Source organism: Peromyscus californicus, unplaced genomic scaffold (genome assembly GCF_007827085.1).
Source record: "Peromyscus californicus insignis strain IS unplaced genomic scaffold, ASM782708v3 Scaffold_17__1_contigs__length_78620276, whole genome shotgun sequence".
NCBI classification, from domain to species: domain Eukaryota; kingdom Metazoa; phylum Chordata; class Mammalia; order Rodentia; family Cricetidae; genus Peromyscus; species Peromyscus californicus.
Window position 1 is genome coordinate 72,690,617 of NW_026294469.1, and position 20,291 is coordinate 72,710,907.

General features: G+C 46.7%; 1 protein-coding gene across 3 annotated transcripts in view; it reads right to left on the minus strand.

Moving 5' to 3' along the window:
* Positions 1–1,554: 1,554 nt before the first annotated feature.
* The window catches only part of Znf407 (zinc finger protein 407), a 426,208-nt gene continuing 407,471 nt past the window's right edge, over positions 1,555–20,291 (minus strand). For all 3 annotated transcript variants that reach the window (XM_052742699.1, XM_052742697.1, XM_052742698.1), the window contains one exon: positions 1,555–7,542. In XM_052742699.1, the coding sequence (XP_052598659.1) occupies positions 6,200–7,542 (1,343 nt within the window). In that variant the 3' untranslated portion in view covers positions 1,555–6,199. The remainder of the gene's footprint in view (positions 7,543–20,291) is intronic.

A 20,291-nucleotide genomic window follows, 5' to 3' on the forward strand; every position in this document is an offset into this window, starting at 1 on the left:
TCAAGAATTGTTTGTAAGATGGATGGGTCCAGACACTACACATGGGTCCCGTTTTCAAGTATACTGGGATGTTGGAGGATGTTTCAGAGTTGACAGGGTTCTCCTCCCTCCCCTTGGAGCTCTTCCCTAGTCCAGTTTTCTCTTGGGTCAGTACTGAGATGCTGTGTGCTGAAGGCAAGGCTTGCGGTCCAGGGCCACCTGGCATGCCCTTGTTTGCTTGCCTTGGCTCCCGACTTCTTGCCAAGTGTCAAAGATCTTCCTCCAGAAAAGAAAATGTCACAATCATTCCAGATGACCTCAAACACCGTTTCTTTTCATAACATGTCAAGAATGCATAGTGAGTGGAGTGAATAGCTTTGGCCCAACACCTTAGGGTAGAAAAAAATCAGTACATAGCAAACACAATTTTTACCAAGAACAGCCTGGTGCCATGGGGAGAAACTTGGATGATTTCTTTATGATTATGAGTGAAGGTTGTGCCTATAAAAGCCAGAAGAGTCACCTCACTATGTGTAACAAGCCTGTGACCCTGATGTGACCTTTGTCATGAGGGTTAGTCTCAGGGCTCTTCATCAAGAACCGTTCTGGAATATGATGAGAATGTGATCTAACTGGTTTGACCAAGAGACTGTAGGTTCAGGATGCATTTCATTTCCTTCCTTCTGAAGAGCCGTGTTGACGAAATTGAGACTGCAGGGACAGAGGAAGGCGACTAACAAAACCAGAATGGAGGGCAAATGGGGGAATTCATGTCCTGACTTCTTTATTCCCTCTAGATGGTCCCTTGAGAATGCCCAGTGTGCACTCTGGTGGGGCACTAAGGGTCACACAAGCGCCCAAGTGCAGAGGCTCTGACTTAGCGGTCATCCTCAGCAACAGTTTGGGAAGAGCACCTTGGGCCCTGTGAAGTAGGACCTTGCATTTGAGATAGTAGCATCCTGCAGGAGCAACCCCAGTGAGGGTACTTTTTGGTAACCATGCTGTTGTGTGGGTAGATCCCATGCCCTGGCCATTTTCATGGCTGAGAAACTGTAGCCTGCCCAAGAGTGTGAATCCTCCACTGTCACCAAAAGATACTCAGCTCCTAGCTGTGGGTTCGGAAAACTGTGTGTTCCAATGGGTCTCATGTTGCAACTGACATGAAAACATTTTCCATCTTCAGAAGCCACACGGAACAAGCCAGGAGCTGCATCTCCCCGGCCCCCAACTGTGGCCAGTTGCTGTGGACACTGCTGAGGCTGTGGAGAACAAGGTAACCAGGCACCAAGATGTCCTCACTGCTCACAGCAGCATGCACGGCTGGACACTAGCTAGACATGGGTCACCCAGAGAATCCAACAGGTTTTCACTAACCTGGAATCAGTTTGGAAATGAAAAGTAAATACTTTCCTTTGTGTTTGTTTTAATTCTCCCCCTTAACAGGTTATTTGAAGAGCAATGTGAGATGTAGAAGACGACTGAGAATATGGTTCTGACCCTCGAGGGCTTGGATGTTCGTGTTTATTCTGGTAGTTTATTGTCTTTTGATGATGGTGAAAGCCATGTTGAAGTTAGGTCATTTAAAGAGTTTATTGAAAGGTATTGCAAATGCAGACTATGGAGGAAAGAATGGTTCTTTGCTGGAGATATGGAGAATTGATTTATTCAACTCTGGGAATGGGTTTTGTGACCACATTCTAGTGCTTCAGACTGTGGCTCTCCATAGCCAGTTCTGGGCAAGTTTCTCAGCTTGCAGAGCTTGGTCCCAAATGCATGAAAAGCAACCAGAAACCAGGCCTGGGCAACAGCTTGGCTCTGGAAAGAAGCAGGTCATTGCCCCAAGCTTCCTTCTCAAGTAGGAGATCTCTAGGACCTCCTTCTTCATTGATTTTACAAACCAAGGATCCAAGAGAAACAGGAGTTTCCTAGCCTGTCCCTGAAGATTACAATGGTCCCTGTGTTTTCTAGTTGGTAAACAATAGGCTCTGGTCCTGATCCCTGAATTCCATACACCAAACTTTCGCCAACTACCCTTTCCTAGGGAAGCCCAGAAGCCAAGCTTGGTAACAAAGGTAGAGCTTATTATACACTTATTTCTTTAATTCCTACTTAAAAGACATTAAGACCAAGCCTGCTCCTTCCTGTTGGGTTGGAAGTGGCCTTCCTGAACAGAGGTAGGGTAGGACAGAGTTGAAGGTCAATACCCCATGTATTCCTGGAGCTGTCCTTTGGTCTCCTGGAGTTTCCACAGCCACTAGGTGCTTGGTCTCCCCATCAGAGGTATGGCCAATAAAGAGGGCAGTGTGGCCTCGGCCTGAGCCCCAGCACAGACACCAACACTCCCCAGTAGATTGACAGGCCTTCTCCGGCAGCTCCTCTGCCCTGTCTTTATCTCCAGTTATAAAAGCACTGCCAGGTTTTCTCATCAGCCACAGCCATGACTCCAAATGGCTTTTCAGTGTCAGGCCCATCAGGAAATTAACTCATCAAGCAGTGACAGCTGCTAATTTTTCCCCTTCCATGTCAGATGGATCGCCTGCTGAAGCTAATCATGAATCACCCATCCCTGATTAGAAGGTGCTTCCGAAACATATAACTGCCACCCCAGTTAACTTTTTCTCCATGTAAAATGATATCACCCTAGAGGAGTAGAAAACGAATTGTATTCTCCAACGTGATGGAACAGGAGGAGGCTGTTCAAGTTAGCTTGAACCCCCTTACATTAAGGGCTGATGGCCAGTGAGCGAAGTGACAGGCACTGTTCTCTGGTGCTAACTGAATGGCCTTTGCTGAACCTCGGACCCACTCCAGGTTAAGATTTTAAGATGGCTCCTCAATCCTCTGCTTAGGCCTCCTTCCTTTCTTCTTCCCTCCCCTCCTTCCTTCTTCCCCTCCAGGAAACAAGTGGGACAGAGTTGAAAGACAGAGCAGCTTTGTGTGGCTGGGATTCTCCTAGATGGGTACTGATGGGAAGTGGGGTCAGGCTCCTCACAGAGGAGTGCTGGGCGGGGCTACTGGGCCTGGGGAGTCTTGGCTGTGTTCTAGGTGGAGAAGGCTAACATGGACTAAGGCCTCACCCTCCATCTTCTAGGACTTTGACAGTTTCTTTGATGAGGAAACTTTTGTCTGATGCATCTATGATCATTTGAGGGCTTCCTTTTAAAAATACCCCTTAGCAAGAAAGCTGCTAATTGGCCAGGATCCCACTAACGGTATCTGCTGAGCTGGGGAGGCCAGGATCCCCACTAATAGTATCTAGTGGACCTGGAAATCCAATAGGGTCTTCATCCTCCACCCATCTCATGCCCCAAGTGGCAATGCTGTTTGGTCAGCTTAGCCCAAGCCCCCTGATGTCAGACTTCCTTTTAGAAATTTTCCATCCTCATGCCCGCCCCAGCTCTCACTAAGCTTCAGAACTGAGCTCAGTTCGATCTTGAGATCCCTTTTCTCTTACTGGAAGTATCTTGGATAATCTGTGACTGCTATCTGGTGCTGGCTTTTCATACACTTTCAGCTGGTAAGTGACAGAGATTCCCACAGCTATTGGACCCAGTCTTAGTACATGTACTTGTCCTTCTCAGGAAACCAATACGTGAAAGCCTCAGTCTCTGCATCAGACTGTCTGATTTCCTTTCTTGCAAGGATGTTTAGCAGTGACTACTCATCTCCCAGGGAGGGATGAGGCCTCTCACAAAGATGGCCATGTGAGTCGAGTGGCAGCATCACACTAAATGACCTTGTGTGACAGGAAGTCCCATGTCCAGAAATGGCTGTCTTACTTTGTGATCCTCCATTCCACCACACTAACAACTTTCGGCATGGAAGTTGAAGTCTAAACTGTATCTATATGCTGACTTAGGCTCAGTCTTCCTTGCGTGCAGATATCCTTGAGGCTGGATCATTCAATCGGCTGTAGCTCAATATAAACACGGTCTTCTGGGGTTACAATCTCTACATAAAAATGTCATTGGTTGGGCTTTTTACTTCCTTAAAACTGTCACATTTTTCTCGAAAAAACCTTAAGGAAAGCTGTGAGCTCGCTGCGTCGTCCTTATAGACAATCCATGCTACAATGAATGTCCTTTGCTCACAAACCCTGCCATGCCTCATTATTCTGAGGCACACATTTGTGTACGTGCTTCTTAAACTTCCTTACATTCCAATAGTTGTGTAATGAGAGAGAAAAGAGAGGTACCATTAACCTAGCTCTATAGGTAATTACAGGATACAACAGCTTGGAGAAGCCTTGCAATCTTTCTGAGTCTAAGAACACCCTCTGTACATTTTTTTTTTTTATGCAAAGACCTGCTCTTTTCATCGCGCACACAACGTGATTGCTGGTTTGACACTGCAGGCTACACTGGTTTTATGAAGGATTAAATGCCACCTGAGACATATTTATCCTAAATAAATCACACACGGTAAACTACAGCATGTCAGTGTCAACGCCCTGGACTGCAGCGGAAAGGTTAGCCATACAGGGCTCTGCAGAGGCAAGAATTAGCATTGAGCCTCAGGACCGCAGGGCCGCGCCAACGGGAGAGGTGATCAAGAAGAAATATCTGCACTGAAAAACACCCCACCCCCCTTTTTTTTTAACATGTATGAGGAGCCTGGAGAGGGCCATCACTTTGTAAAGGTCACCTCTATCCTGATAACAAACGGGAGTTGATCCTGTCACGGTTTGGCAAAGACATTGTTTAAGAGGAGTTGAGAAGCCCTGCCATTTTTAGGAAGCAGGAGTAGTCACACTTAGCTAATTATAAGTCAGTGCCAAAGCTCAAGTTTTACCTTTTATTATTTTGCTTGGAGGGTGGCTGGGTGTAGGGAGTTGGCCCTGGAATGGACACAACTCAAGGCAAAGCAATCAGGAGGCCAGAGGCCAGGCCCTGTGGTGCTCTCTCTTGTGGCCTTAGGAAGGGACTGAAATGGCTCTTGTACTGACAGAGAGACTGTCTTCCTGTCCCTAACCAGGATAGACTGTGCCTGGGCTATTTGTCATTTATGTGATGGCACTGGGCTGCAGGAGCTGTCGGCTACACATGAAGTGAAGACAGAGAGGGAGGACCCTCCTGGGCAGGCTGGCCAGCAGGACCACTGTAGGCACAGCCTTGGCTGGCTGACCACTCAGAGTACGCCATCACCCTTAGTTTAATGCTATAATTTTATTTCAAAGAAAACAACAAAAACAATTTTGCCTCTGAGGAAAGGGGTTATTTTACAATTTTGAAGAAAAAAAAAAAGCAGTGGAATCAAGAAAACTGAGCAGAACATAAGGCTGCAGCCGGCACTTGCAGTGACCCCACCATGGAGGAGGCAGTGCTGGGAGGCAGGCCAGGGGTGGGCTTCTACTGTACTGTTCAACGTCAGCCTTCCCACTCCCAGACAGTCACAGATAAATCCTGGAGAAGAGATACCCATACAAACAGATACCTGTTAGAAAAAGCAATGAGTGATATTTTCCACAGTAGACATTTCATGTACAGACGTTATGGTACGACATGAACTCAGGATGAGAATCAATTGTCTTAACCAAGGTGGATTTTAACTCAGTAAAAATTTCAAGACTTTTCTCAAACCACAGATGAAAGATTTCTCTTGTGCAGAATGGCCATGGCAAAGGAAATACCTAAAATACTTTCAGAAGGGAAATTTATACATAAAATGAACTAACAGGCTTCCTTTGGTCTGGGAACACCATTCTCTCCAGCTTAGTAACAGTAAACAACAAGGTGTTCACTGCTTTAAGACGTAGTCTTGTAGCTCCGATTTTTAATCGACGATGGAAGGAGAGGAGCTGCATGAGCAGCAGCCCGTACAGATGGTCTGAGGCTAGAGACGTTTCCTAGTTCCCATCAGGGACACCATCTTTTTCTTTTGATATCTAAACAGGGAACTTGTATGGGAGAAAAACCAGGGAAAACTGCTTCTCACCACAGTGGTGTTTGAGGGGCAAGGCCATGAACAGAGGGCCCAGTGACCAGCTCTATGGCACAGGGTTCATCCTGCCCATCCACTCTTCTTAGGCTGCTGGGCAACCTAGGTGTAGGCGTGGCTCTGTGCTCTCCTCTGGTGCCTTTTCAGTGGCCAATGTTACCCCTGCTTGAAGGGCCTGTTCAGCACACCTCTGAAGTAAGCGTGACCAGCAAAGCTCAGCAGCCTCTGTACTGGCCCGGGTAGATCTTTGCACACTGCACTGTGCCCAGCATGGAGGCCTGCCTCATGCTTCCTGGAGCTCACTGTTTTCTCTTTGGCTCTGGATCACTGTGGCTGCTGGGGAGCCATCCTGGGTATAGATGACCATACTGGTCAACTGTTCAGTGCTGCTTGTGCCCACAGCCTCAGCACTGCCGAGTACAGCCCCAGCCTGCAGGATCTCTGGAGAGCTGGCTGTCTCTATCACAGTGTGGGAGTAAACACCCGAGTCCTCCTGTACACCGGGAGGCAACTCTGTTACAATGTAGTGGGTAGCACCCTCAGGGAAGTTGCTGCTGGATTCACGGACCATGGCTTGGACCAGCTCTTCTGTGACAATGATCTGTGAGATCTCCCCTTCTGACTCTACCAGGTCCACGTGCTCAGCTGGTACCCGCAGGCCATGGGTCTCAGCTTCCTGCATGATGAACTGGGAGCCTTCTCCGGCTACCATGTGGACAGCACCCTCCTCATTCACAATGACCTGGGTGACGCCATCTTTCATCAGCTGACTGGCTGCAGCTGTGTCGCAGACAGCAAACTGGAGGACCCCCTGAACCATCTTCTTGAAGGCCACCTGGGCTCGTTCCTGAGACGTGATGATGGCTGAGGGCCGGACAACCTGTGTCAGTACTTCCATGGCTGCTGGACTCTCCTGACCATCTTGGAACAACTGAGTCTCTGAGGCTTCTGTGTTGGGATGAGCATGGGCTGCTTCCTGGCTGGGCAGCTGGATCAGCACATCCTTGTGGCTGGGCCTGCCCTTTTCCTCATGCCCTGCCCTATTTTCCACCTCTCCCAACTCAGTGACAGCACAGAGTAGTGCATCTAAGGCTGAGGAGGTGTCAGATGGAGGCACTCCAGCCTCAGAGAGACTTAAGAGCTCCTGCTTGGTAACCTGCTGTATCACAGCACTGCCTGGACTAAGGGCCTCATCCACACTGTGACTTTCCATAGAGCCCCCCATGACAACCACCTGGGTGGCCCCATCCGCCAGCTGCTCCGGAAGGATGGGTCCAGGTACCACGCTGCCCACATCCGACCCACTCTGACTTGTGGTAATGACCTGCCCGTGTTCTGTAATGTGAACCACCCTGGCCACCTGGCCAGCCATTGCCAGGGTCTGCAGTGTGGCCGCAGCAGTCTCCTCCACAGAGGCATCCAGGGCAAACTCCCCATCATAGCCCTGGATGATGATGACCTGCTGGACCTGCTCAGGGGGTGAAGCCTGCCTCTTGCTGCTTCTCAGGGACTTCTCCTTGACAGGTGATTCCTCGGCCAGGGTGGCTGCAGTGAAGGGGCTGTCTGTCTCCACAAAGGTGGCTCCTTGTCCTTTCAGGCGGCACTCATAGGACTTGGACACGATGCCTGTGGGAGACAGGGACCAGTTAGTGTGGAAAGAGGATTTCAGGATCAAAGTCAGACAGCTCATCTGCAGCTGCTCTGCAGCCTCAGCAAAGTGTGTGCGGCTCTCCCTGCCGAGGCCAAGGAGGCCCCACCAGAAGTACCAGGAGGCTGCTCATTCATGTGTATACCTAACAGGGGTGTTATGAGAGACACTCCTTTCCATACTCATGTGACATCTGTCCAAAGCTGATTCTTTGCTGTAGTGTTGGTGTGTAGGGGTCCTGGGGCGGAATGCAGACAGCTCCTTCAGTGTGATGGTCAATACTCTCAACCTGACAGCACCTCGGATTACCTGAACCTCTAGACATGCCTCTGAGGGATTATCTGGATGAGTCGAGCCTCTGGGCATGTCTGTGACAGGTTACTAACTGAGGTGGAAGACCCACCTTAGCTGTAGGAGGTACTAGCTGGGCTGGAGGCCTGGACTGAAGGAGAAGGAGGCTGGGAACGGAGCACCTGCACCCACTGCAGTTTCCTGACTGCAGTGTGCCCGGCTGCTGCAAGCCCTGCCACGATGGACTGCATCTCTTTTAAGTTGCTTCTTGCCACCCACTGTCACAGCAGTGAGAAAACTGCTACACATGGTTCTTCTCACCTCCAACAGCAAGGACAGTAAGGGGGGCCAGCTGGGAGCCAGCAGTAGGATCTTTTAATCCAAAGGAAAACCTTTTCTTAAGGTCCAAATATCAAGTACAGGTATTTGTTTAATCAATAAGGATAATGAAAGCTTTACACATCAAATTTAAAAAAATGTCACTAGTAAATGCAGTTGTAAGAGTTCATAGCAAGAAATATTTACTGAACCAAAGTGAGAGGCAGACCAGTGTGGCTCTGTTGAGAGCATGGGCACTGTGCCAGGTCCGGGGCACAGGAATACTAACAGAAGGCCTGGGCACTTGGAGTCGGGAAGAAGGTCTCCCTGAGTTGGCCTGAAAGGCAGGCTCTGGGAGCCCAGTGAACAGCTCATTCCCCCGGTTCAGTTCAGGTCCCCCATGTGTTAAAGGAGATACACAATCATCAAAGCTGTGTCTGCTCAGACACTGTGGAAGGGCACAAGCAAGGCTGAAGAGATGCAGAAACCACACACTCAGGCTGCTAGAGAATAATGGCCTGGGCCGTAGAGGACAGGGAGATGCCCGGAGGGCAAGGCAGAGAGAGGTCCAGGGGGATGTGAGCAGAGGCTCCTCGGCATGCTCGGCCATCTCACCGCTGGCGTCTGTGCGCAGAAACCCGCTGAATGCTTTTAAACAGAAGAAGGAACTGTGACACAGGGGCAACAGAGTGTATGCTTTTCCTCGTCAACCTCAAATTCCTTTCAGTGAGAACACCGTGACCCTGAAGACAGTAAGACCCTGTCTTGTGGATGGGGAAGGGACAGGAAGGAAGTACAGGGGCGAAGCTGGTCTGAGGCTATCAACAGGCCAGACACAGAAGGTGCAGGCTTCTGCCCTGCCACTCACCCAGCCGTTCTATTTTCAGGTCAGCCTGTCCTTTGAGGGCCACAAGTCCGTGGGGGAGCTGCTTGCTCAGGAAGTCAAGGTGTCTGCGCCCCGACAGGACTGGCCTGGCTTAGGAGAGAGAGACCTTTGGGCCCATCTCGCAACAGCAGCACAGATGAGAGCAAATGAGGCCAGAGAGAGTGGGTGTCCTTGGAGGTCTACAGCAAGGATGGATGTGAGGCACACACTTGTATACCTTCATGACCTCCTCTAGAAGTCCACAACTCAACAGGGTAAGAAATGATGGAAACCGTAGGCTTCCTTTTCATAAAGTAGAGAATGATTCTAAGTAGAGTTCTTGTTTTCTCTAAATCTTAGCTTTTCTATCAGTTTAAAATTGTTTTATTGTCACCCTCCCCTCCCAAACAAGAAAATGACCCACTCACATCTGTGTTCACATTCCCTGTGTCAATGCAGCGCATTTGAGACATATCTTACACTCTCATTGACATGTTCAGTTTTTTTTTTTTTTAAACTATGTGCTTTATCCTTACCAAGGGGGAGGGAGGGATTAAGACTTGCAGCTCATTAGCTATGACTGCCATGCCCTAAAGACAGAAGTTTTGCTAACTGCCTTGGTGATGCACTACAAGAAAGCTTTTCTTTCAAGACCAGGCTAACCCGGGGTGCAAGCACCCAACAGGGCCTTTGGGTAAGGATAGCATTTGGGTTTACGGCAGAAGCTGCTGGTCCTGTCTGCCAAGAGGACACGCCTAGGCTAATTCCCAGACTACCGGACAGTGGTCCTGGATTTGGAAGTATTCACTAGCTGCTAAATGTTATTTTTGGTCTTTGTTGGAAAACTCTCTATGCTGTGGGCCTTAGAAGGGTTAGGAAGTCACGAAATCTTAGCTCAAGAAAAGACAGGCACCAACTAGACCAGCTCCACTCCCAAAAGCTCCTTCTTTGTGCTCAATGGTAGCCACAGGATCTGTGTCAGGGATGTTGTCCAGGCTGGTGCAGTAGGGAGCGCTGGGAGAGGGATCTCGGTATCTTAAGTCAACTAAGCTTCTCCCCTTGGTCCTGGATGTCAACGACCGCTGAACCTGAAGTGTATCCTTGCTTCTCTCACTCACTCCCCTATTGAGAACGGAGCACAAGCTGGACCACTAAGTCAGGCTGCTTTCTGATGTGCCTTAATTGGCAGATATTTGGATAGTAGCTGCAGGCTTGCAGGCCAAGATGGTGTCCCAGGTTTTTACCTGGGGATGTGGAGTACCTCCCTACAGGAGTCTGAAGGGCTCGCTTAGGAACCTGCTTGTGGTTGTGAGCTCCTGGTGCCACTTAATCTTTCTACTTTTCAAAAAAGAAACAGCTCTCGTTTGCCTGGACCAGTGTTTTGCTCTGTGGACCTAAGAGTCTGGCTGGTAAGTGTGAGAGGACAAAAGCCCAGGATCCTCCAGAAACAGCTCAATCAGGTCTGCATGGCTCCACCTGCCCACATGCTGTCCTTTCAAGTTTACCCTTTCTCAGGTGTCTTCTCTGAGACGTCAGACTGACTCCATCTCTGAAGACACCCAGCACTGAGGAGTACCACACACTTGACTGCATCTGTGCCTGGGTTTGGGTAGGCCTGGCTCCTCATCAGTCTGTCTGTCACCCACTGGGTCCTCCAGCCCTATCACCTGGGTCTGTCAGGCTCTCTTCTGGTATGCATGCAACTTCATAACTGAACTCTAACTTTTCAGCTCAGCATGCAGTATTTTGCTTGCCTTCCTAAACTGTGATTTTTATTTGTTTCTGCTCATTTTAATTTCAAGGTCATACACAGTGTAATTCAGAGGAAAAACAGGAAATGACATAAAGAGAGTGCTTCATTCAACTTGCCCTGCCCCAATAATTACAAAAGAAGGGAATACTGCCATTACATTAAAAATCAGGAGAAACCAAGTTGGGGGAAATAAACAACATCCTATTTTTAGGAGGCAAGAGAGGTCACTTGCCTGAGCCTCAGCAATCCCACTCCTCACTGGGCGACTGAAGGAAATGCAGAACAATCCTTTGAATCCCTTGCAGCATTGATAATTATGAATTCTGAACTACATGTTCAGTTCATTTGAATCCAGAAATGAGTTAAGCTACTTCCAGACCATTAAAGTAAACTGTGTGGTAAATACTGCAGTCAGTTTGGTCTGTGATGAAGTTTAATGCCACCAACATCTTAACCTCTGGTAGCACGGCCCCCGGCTAGTCCATCATAGTTCATAAATGTGAGTGCAGGTCCGTCTTTTGATTCAGCAATTTAATAACTTCGAGTGCTGTCAGTACTGCTTTGAAAAATAGCACCTATAAAATGTAACAGCCTCAATCAGATTGAAAAAGATTCACCCATTGAAGATTCTTCCATTTCAACCATAATGAATTAATGTGGAGCGATGTAGAAGTTCAAGTGTCATTTAAACGAATGTGAATCTCTACTGTAACTTTAGATTCTAACTGGGTTATGATCAAGAATGTACTGGGCACACATGCTCTTTCTAGTGAATATGGACTCTGAAACTTGTCAGTGCAAACGGCCTCACGGAGTGGCATTGGTGGACAGGGCACTGTTCAGGTTTCACCCTGGATGGCCCAGTTACTGCTGTTGCTCCAGTGAGCGTGCAGATCTGGCCTGTGGACACCTGGCCAGCATTTGTGCTGTACTTGTATTTAAAAGACATTGTTGGATTTCAGAGGGATGACAATATCAGAGTGCCTATACTTAGTCCGTGGACTTGTTTCCAATAGGGCAACATAGTCATGTGCAGAAGTTGGGAATGGAGTTAAAAGGCAGCCCTGTTCATGGTTATGAAGCCCCTTTATTGTGAGATGCTGCTCATGTCTAAATGTGTGGAAGGGTTACCAACTGAGCTGGTAATAAAGGTGGGCTTTGCCCCCCCCCCCACACACACACTTAGGACCTGTTTTCAAGGAAGTGATTTTGGGTTAAGCCTTGTTGCACTAGAACACAGCAATGAACCAGCCAAGCCTTCGGGAAGAGAAAGGCTCAAGAGATGGAAACAACACCGCTCTGGGGCAGATAGGCAAGCTGTGCAGGGTAGCACCTCCCCAAACCATGCTAGGGCCTGCCCCCTCCCTGTCAGGCTTTGGGTAGCTATGGAGCTGCTGAGTACCTGACCCTTCCATTGTGTACGAGCTGTTCTATGGTTACTGTCCCCCACCCACCCACCACCCCAGAATAAATACCGCACGCTTTTGTTAAGCTTACATTTAATTAAAATGTACAGAATTTGTGCAGTAAACTCAAATGAAACAAATAAAACAAGGGCCCCCTCTCTTGAAGGCATACGTTGTGAATGAAAAATGTCATTACAGACTAAAAAATTTTGCAGTAAACAGGGCCTACAGAGAGAAGTTTCCCCTGTAATGACATCCATAAAATACACAAATGGCACTTTTAGTGCCATCCTGAATATGGCATTTTCTGTGCTCTACACACAATCTAAATGGTTTGATCATAGAGCATAATACTCCATTGGGTTTATAGAACAATCAATGTTCCATAAAATGATGTATTTATCCAATAGTAGGCTCAGCAGTTACTGGTCTATGACATTGTAGGACACAGGCGTGGGCCCCTCTCCGCACACATGCTGGCTGTAAAACTTATCTAACACCACTTCAACAACTTCATCTCATCTGTGGCAAGTAATTTGTGGAAGCCTCAGCTTGGTTTAAAAAAGACTTGTAATAAAAATTCATAGAATTTTCAGGAGAGTGAAGGCTGATGACAATAGAAAGGTCACATTGTGTCTGCACTAAAGGGGTCAAAGGTTGTTGGCGGTTCTAAAACTGAAAGTAGATTTCATGCATCGTGTAGCAGATAAAGATGGCATTAAAAAGACGTGTCGTGGGGTGAGATGCCTAACGCCTGCGAGAGCGGTGTTAATATCCTATGTAAACTGCTCCGCAGCTATGAGCCAGCATTTATTTCACACATGGAGCCTCTCTTAAACAGTACTAAATGTTTATATGGTGCTGGGGTATGCTGCAGATTCTGTGTTTAGAGTTTCTGTTTTGGCTAAGCCACTAAACCCTGAAAATGCTGGGCTGCTTCACTGTCATAATTAAAGCACCTTCAATATGAAATAATCCAAAAAATAATACTTTTCATATAAAAATTTGGGGCACACATGACAGTGTGATTCTTAAGCCATGTATAATTTTTTCTGACTTCCATTTAAAGATGTAATTTTAAAAAGAATGTTAAAAAATCATACTTAATGTCTATTAAAATGAAACAATATTAACAGATTATGCTAATAAATTAGAGCCATATTTTAATGTCACAAAAGCTTATAAGTTTCTCAAGTGAAAGCAGGAAAAATGACAAATTAAAATTCAGTGAAATATAACCTTTTAGAAGTTTAAAGCAGGGAATACATTATTCTCACAATAGCAGTCAGCAATAGTTTAGCCAGTCAAGTCAATGTCGATAATTGCTCCGTAATTTATTCATCTTAAAGACAGCAACAATCCCTGGCATCGTGCGGGGTGCCCGCTTCCAACCTGCTTTAGAGGGAGAGCTTTCTAAGCAGCCTGGTCCAGCCCACACGGGGAGGGGTTCCTTGCCTCTGCACAGCTTCTCACACCACACATACATACGGATGCCCTCAATTCTTGTCAGAAAGCCCCAGTCCAGTGCTGTGTAGGGCTTGTCTGGGATTAAAAAAAGAGGAGGTGTCTGGAATAATAACAGCGATGGGGGTGGGAGACACCTCCTGGCCTTGTATAACAGTAAATAAGGCATAACTTTGTTTTTTCTTTTGAGAATACAAGTTGGTCAGTATCTCATGCCCATTACCCCAAGAGTTAGAAAAGCACATTCTGGCCAGTGTTCATAAAATTCACAGAGAAAACAGAAACAGGCAGGATATTTGAGACACAAAATGAAGAATTACTTTTAGCCGTTTAGTCACTTGTTAAATGGAACCATCATAATAGCGAGGCTTGTCTCAGAGCACAGGCTTGGTTATTCTGAACCTAAGGTAATCCTCAGTGATGTGGCTCACCTAGGCATGAGTTAAAATGCACCACAGCAATGATTAAAGGGCATCTTGGCAAAATATTCAGAGTTACAGCAGATGCCAGTTAACCACACGCAGGTACACCCTGAAAAACTGCAGTGGAAATCGTCATTATGCCCCAATTTGATGAAGGCTCTGCTTCACAAGAGACAAAGGAATTATTTATCCTGTAAAAAATTAGCTGATGTCCAGCCACCAATAAGCTCTTCAGATGTAAGGTCAAATATACAAACTCTGCAGAGGCACCATGCAAGTTTTGGTACACACAATGAACCAGGACAATCATTTAGACACCACATGTTTTCATTTCTTTTTCTTAAGTACCACCAGTGATGTGCTTTGTGCTTGCAGTGACAGAGATGATTATGGAAGACCTCTGAGAAGAATTCTAAGATATCCAGAAAAAAAACTGAAGAATAAATTTTATCTCAGGTTGGAAATATATACTTGTTCGGGTTTCTAACTTTACCAAGAATAGCCTCTGTGGGCCCAGGTATTTCCATGGGCACTGAAGAGTGACAAAGAGTAAAAGACAATGTTTTACCTTTAGAGAAATTCTGTGTTATATCAGACCCTTAGGTATATATTATCATTTTCATGCATGAAGATCTGGCAGTAACGGGAGCTGGGCACACAAATCTCACTCAGTGAGGTGGGAACACGTCTTTTAAGGTTATCCTGCCAGGGTTTGAGGGGGTGGCAGGGAGGCAGTGGTTAACTGTTTCTCTGCTGAGCAGACTCCTATGAGCTGCAGCAATGCATCATGAAATGCCAACTATATAACTTTGGAAATTCCACTCAAGTGACAGAAATAGTGTCATCAAGTTTCACACAGTGATGGAATGGCACTTTAAAGTTAGACTGTAAAATGCTCTGGTCTTGTCATTTACTCATGAAGAGCACTTCTTAAAAACAGCCAGGTGATTTACCAGCAGCATGCTCAAATGTCTCAAGTCCATTCGGACAAACCAAGAGAGAGGTGGTTAGTGTGTGTTGGGGGGAGCAGGCAGGTATCAGCATAGGGGAGAGAGGTAATGAGGAAGTCTATGCTTGCACCTGCACAGGGTACCTCTCACATTCTAGATATGGTTTTGGGTGCATGGGGCCAGAAGTCCAGTCTGTGTTGGGTGTCCTCACATCTCCTTCCAGTGTAGCCTCCCTGGGAACATACTCGGCTGGGGACCAAGGTTTGCTTACTCCTGCACACCATCACCTGGGTCAGCGTTCTTGCCAGAAGCTGAGAACAGGACGGTTTTCAGCTTTCCCCTCTTCCTATAAGGAAGCTAGAGGCCTGAAGAAGGGCTGGAGACTGCCAGCCCTGCAGTGGGGGGCCCTTCCTGAAGCAAGCTCTTCCAGGTGGACAGCACCCATCTGCTCACGTGCGCCTGCCTGGGTTTGACTTCACTTAACTAGTACAGGCATTCTTTTCTGCTTTATGGAATCAGGAAATTAAGAAGCCCAACGACCTTTTCCGAAATGTCCTCTGACAGTTTATAAATGCCCAGTACAGATAACACAACATCAGGAGACAAGACCTATTTTTCAAAAGTTGTACACATTATACATACCTTAAAATTATGTAAATACAAAGCTTAGTCAGTGTCGCTGGAGGGCACGCCTCTCACAAGGCTGACTTTCGAGGGCTAACAAAGCAGATTCAGTTGGTTTCCCCTTTGTTTCCTGGCAAGCCCTATGAGAAGATGACATTCACTTTCCTAGTTGAGCCCCTATCTCCTCCATATTATAGTATCGTGCTATCTTTCCTGAGGAAATGAGAGGAAACATACATTTGTCTTCATTGCAGACACTTTTGTATGAAGGTAAAAAGCAAACTGCTTCCCAGCTACAGCACAGAGGCACCATTAAAATCAAATTTACAGTAAACAGAACCTACAGCTGGGGTAAAACACTAACTGTGAGTATTTTAATTATCTGCAAAGCTCTTGGAGGTCGAACATCTGCTCCTAGCCAAACGACAGCAGCTGCTTAAGACAATGCGAGCTTCTTCCCTCCATCTTAAAGTGAGTCATATGGTCTTGGCACATGGCTGTTTTTTCTCTTGGTCTGGCTGGGTAAGGAAACTGAAGTGTCTTGTGGGGGACAGTCCTGCAAAGTTTGATCTCAACACAGGGAAGACATCTCAGCCTGCAAGACTGTTGAAGCAGCAGCAGAAGAGGCTGGGCATCATGGGTGGGGCACCAAGGAAAGATGCCCATGTTGGAAACAGTGAGGAGGAATGGATAGAGGGCATCAACCCACGTGGTTGAGGGGCAGCTCAGTGCTATGGTTCAACTTGGGTGAAACTCATGTTGTTCCTCTGGCCTCCTGCATACACTGGCAAAAGTAGGTATTGCCATAGCCAACAGGGAAATTTAATGTTTCCTTTTCAACCAGTGGACACTGAAATCTTTACTCAGTCTTTCAAAAACCTTCTATGCTTCTTTCCTATTTAAAAATCATAACATATCTGTGCTCTGGGCCCTAAAGAGTAATATACACATGGGATAATAAAATTTGAAGTTGATTTAAAAAGGTCAAATGAAAGACAAATCATGAAGTTTAAACTCTGAAATGACAAGAACAAATAAAAACTAACTTATAGCCGGGCGGTGGTGGCACATGCCTTTTAATCCCAGCACTCGGGAGGCAGAGTCAGGCAGATCTCTGTGAGTTTGAGGCCAGCCTGGTCTACAGAGAGAGTTCCAGGACAGGCACCAAAACTATACAGAGAAGCCCTGTCTCGAAACAAAACAAAACAAAACAAAACAAAACAAAACAAAAACCTAACTTATAATTCCAAAGGCCAAGTAGCCGGTGCTCCATGACAAAGGTTTGTAGGCACAGTAATGAGCGCCAGTCCCTCCTCCACACACCTGCCTGGATTTTGAGAGGCAAGGAAGGTTCAGAGGGAAACCTAGAAAGTACACTAAAACACTGCATGTAAACAGGGACTCAGGGACACTTGCGCATGTGTGCCTGTCTGAGACTCTCCAGGATGCTGGCCACATGCCTGCATGCAGGTATGGCAACTGAAGGGTCAGGAGGTGACAGTCTGTTCCGGCAGCTATGTGTGTCACACAAGAGCCCTCCAGCAAGGTTCTAAGTATGTGTATGTTTACATAAAGTAAACCATCAAATGTAGCGAGCATAGAGTGTGGGGCTTGGGCTACACACGGGGCGACAACAACCCGCTGTACTGCCAAAGGTGGAAATGAAAAACTCTTTTCTTAAAACTACTGTTAAGTTCCTGAAGGTGTTCAAAAGCTTTGCTAAACAGGTGTTTGTCTTTTCACTCACAAGAACACTTACAAGGCGTGGGGTGTTCTCAGACGGGCAGGCAATGTGTTCTCTAGCACCAGTATTCCACAGAGGCAAAGGCAGTGAAGGATTTAACATACAACCCCAAAGCACAAGACAACACCCAACACCCTATGATTTCATTACAGGATGCCACAGAGGCTGGTCAATCCTTCATTTTCCATAAGACGTACATGTAGTGCATGCATGCAATCAAGGATACACAAAAACACTGTAGGGGCACACCAGCACGCACACAGCCATACCACGAGTCTGGTTAGATATTCTGCTTTCACACTGCTCTTCCCACTCCCCACACAGAGGTCTTCTATGCACCCATCAAAGGTGCAAGTGTGTCAGAGGTCAGGTGGAGGTATGGGCATCAGACAGGAAAACAGCCTCTGTACCCCAAAGATAGCTGCTCTGCAGTAGGCTAGTGAATGAAAGTCCTAACAGAGCTTAAACCATACTTGTAGACTCTCCACTATCTGTACAGGATTTTAAAGGGCAGGGCAATAGGGAGCTGGAGCAGCTTAAAAACCTCCATGGCTCAGTGTATCAGTGCCTGTCTTCCACCACCCCAGAGCTCCAACAAGTCCTGCGGACTGCCGCCACATTCCACCTAACTACCTGCTGGAAAACAAACCACTTTACTGCCCATCCTGAGATCTTAGAGAGTCAGAGGGAGAAAAGGTGAGTGCACACAGTGAAACCATTAGCATGCTGACATCTAGAATTCCCTACTCGTGCGTGGAAGAATACACCTGACACTTGCATGGTGTCACACACTTATCATCACCATGGAAGGATCTAGGTTCTATGAAGACAGTACTAAAATCTGAATGTAAGAATATTTAAGTCTTCCTCAGCTGCACATTCCTTTAACTTGAAAGTGAGCTATCACTCAGAATCTTTTGCATAGTGTGCTGTACAGAGAACTTTCAGAGTTTGGGGATCCTGCTACCTGTCATGACAGCTCCATACCTAGCAATTACTCAGTCCTACCTCAAAGCGATGATAAGAACTGATAGGTGAAAGGGAAATAATCTCAAAAATATCTTCAAGCCAACAGGAAAAGCCCAAGCAGTGGTATCAGTGTTCTGGCTCCAGTTCCCCACTGTACCTGGAATGAGGCTGTGCAGGCCTCTTGCATTTCTGCACACTCTGTGAGCCAAGAGAAAGACCAGTTGCCTTTATTCACACTGTTTTCTAATGCTCTCTTCTGGAATCTGGCTGGGAAAATAATGGTATTTTTCTCCAAAAAAGAGGGAAACTGGTTATTCATTATAGTCAAGACATTGAACACTCTTGAAAACACTCTTGAACAAAGAAAGACACCATACTGTTTATGGGGGAGACACAGGCTCCCTACACTACACGCCATACTACAGCCCACCATGTTCAAGGGCCACCACCTCTTCCTGACAGCCTCAGTAGACTGTGGCTTGGGAGACTGGGGCAGATGCTAACTATCCGGCTATTGCTTGGCAATGACTGAGACGGTAATCTCTAACCTGGGCACCTCACGTCTTATGTTGGCATCCAGGGACTGTGGCAGCATAACTTGTTAATTTGAAAGTTAGCAAATCCTCAGACATTACATAGCTCTAGATAATTTTCTGAACTTTAAAATCTTGGGGGTCTCAATGCATAAAATGGGGACAATAATACTAATGGTCTTGAAGAGCAAATGAGAGCATCCAGGTATGATATTCAATACTGTGCTTGACGTGTGGATAGAGAGCACCCAGTATCAGGCTTCGGCTACATTTTAAGGGGTGTAAGGTATAGCTATATTTATATAACCTGAAATTAGTATATAATGCAAGTGATGTTTGTGGATATGGAACAAACTCATATGACTAATATCTGAAGCATGTCACACATGTAAATCAATTTCATGTGCAACATATAAGGTCCTACAATCAAAGGTTTCTAAAAACTGCCAAAATTAGGAGAGTGGGAAAGGGATTTCAAAGTCTCAGCTGCCAGGAGGGTCACCACAGTGACATGGCTGCATGGATACAGGAACTGAGGAGGTTCAGGAAGGAAGAGCAAGGGTGTGCTGCAGATTATACACTGGCTCCTGAGCTACACATTCTAAGAGGAACACTGGTAAACTGAGAAGAGTATAGAGGAAACAGCTAAGTTGAGACTTGAAAAATACATGAAAACAGGTGTTCTGGTACGTGAAGGTGGATCAGAACAGAGGCGCTCTACATGGCTCTAGAGTGCCAATGTGACAGAACCCAGAGGGGAATGAACTTCCATCCAGAAAATGAAGCATCATGCTTGGCACTTGAGCCTTCTATAACAGAAGGCCGGGCAAACAGTTTTGGGATATTATAGACAGCCCTCAAACCAGGGATACTTATGTGTCCTATTAATACAGCAGGGAGCTGGGATTGTAGAGAATGTACCCAAGCCCATCAGACAGGCCGTTTGAGGGCTGACACTTTTGAGGATGGGCTCTGCCTGATCAGGGGGCTAGGCAACTTCAATCAAGGGATTTACCTGAGCTCCAAGGGAGGGTGTGTGAGCCTAGCTTTAGCTCTGGGCATCACAAGGTACCTGGTAGGTGATGCTCAAAAGAAAACCAAATGTGAACTTTGTGCACCTGCAAGACATCTGCATGAAATGTCCCGGCCCATGGTATGGAACACCATTTTCAACACTATTGCAGGTGCAATGATATACTATATCCCGACAGGGTCCCTTCCAGTGATGCACTGAAGGCTGAGGTGAAACTCGGAGGTTCTTACAGCTGCATAGGTAAATGAGAATAAAGGATTAAGGACGCTGTAGCTCCCCTGCTTCTTGAAGTTCTGTAGGCAAGTTAGCCTTCCACAAGCTCTCCTCACACTTCCTACCTCCTCAAGGGCTCATC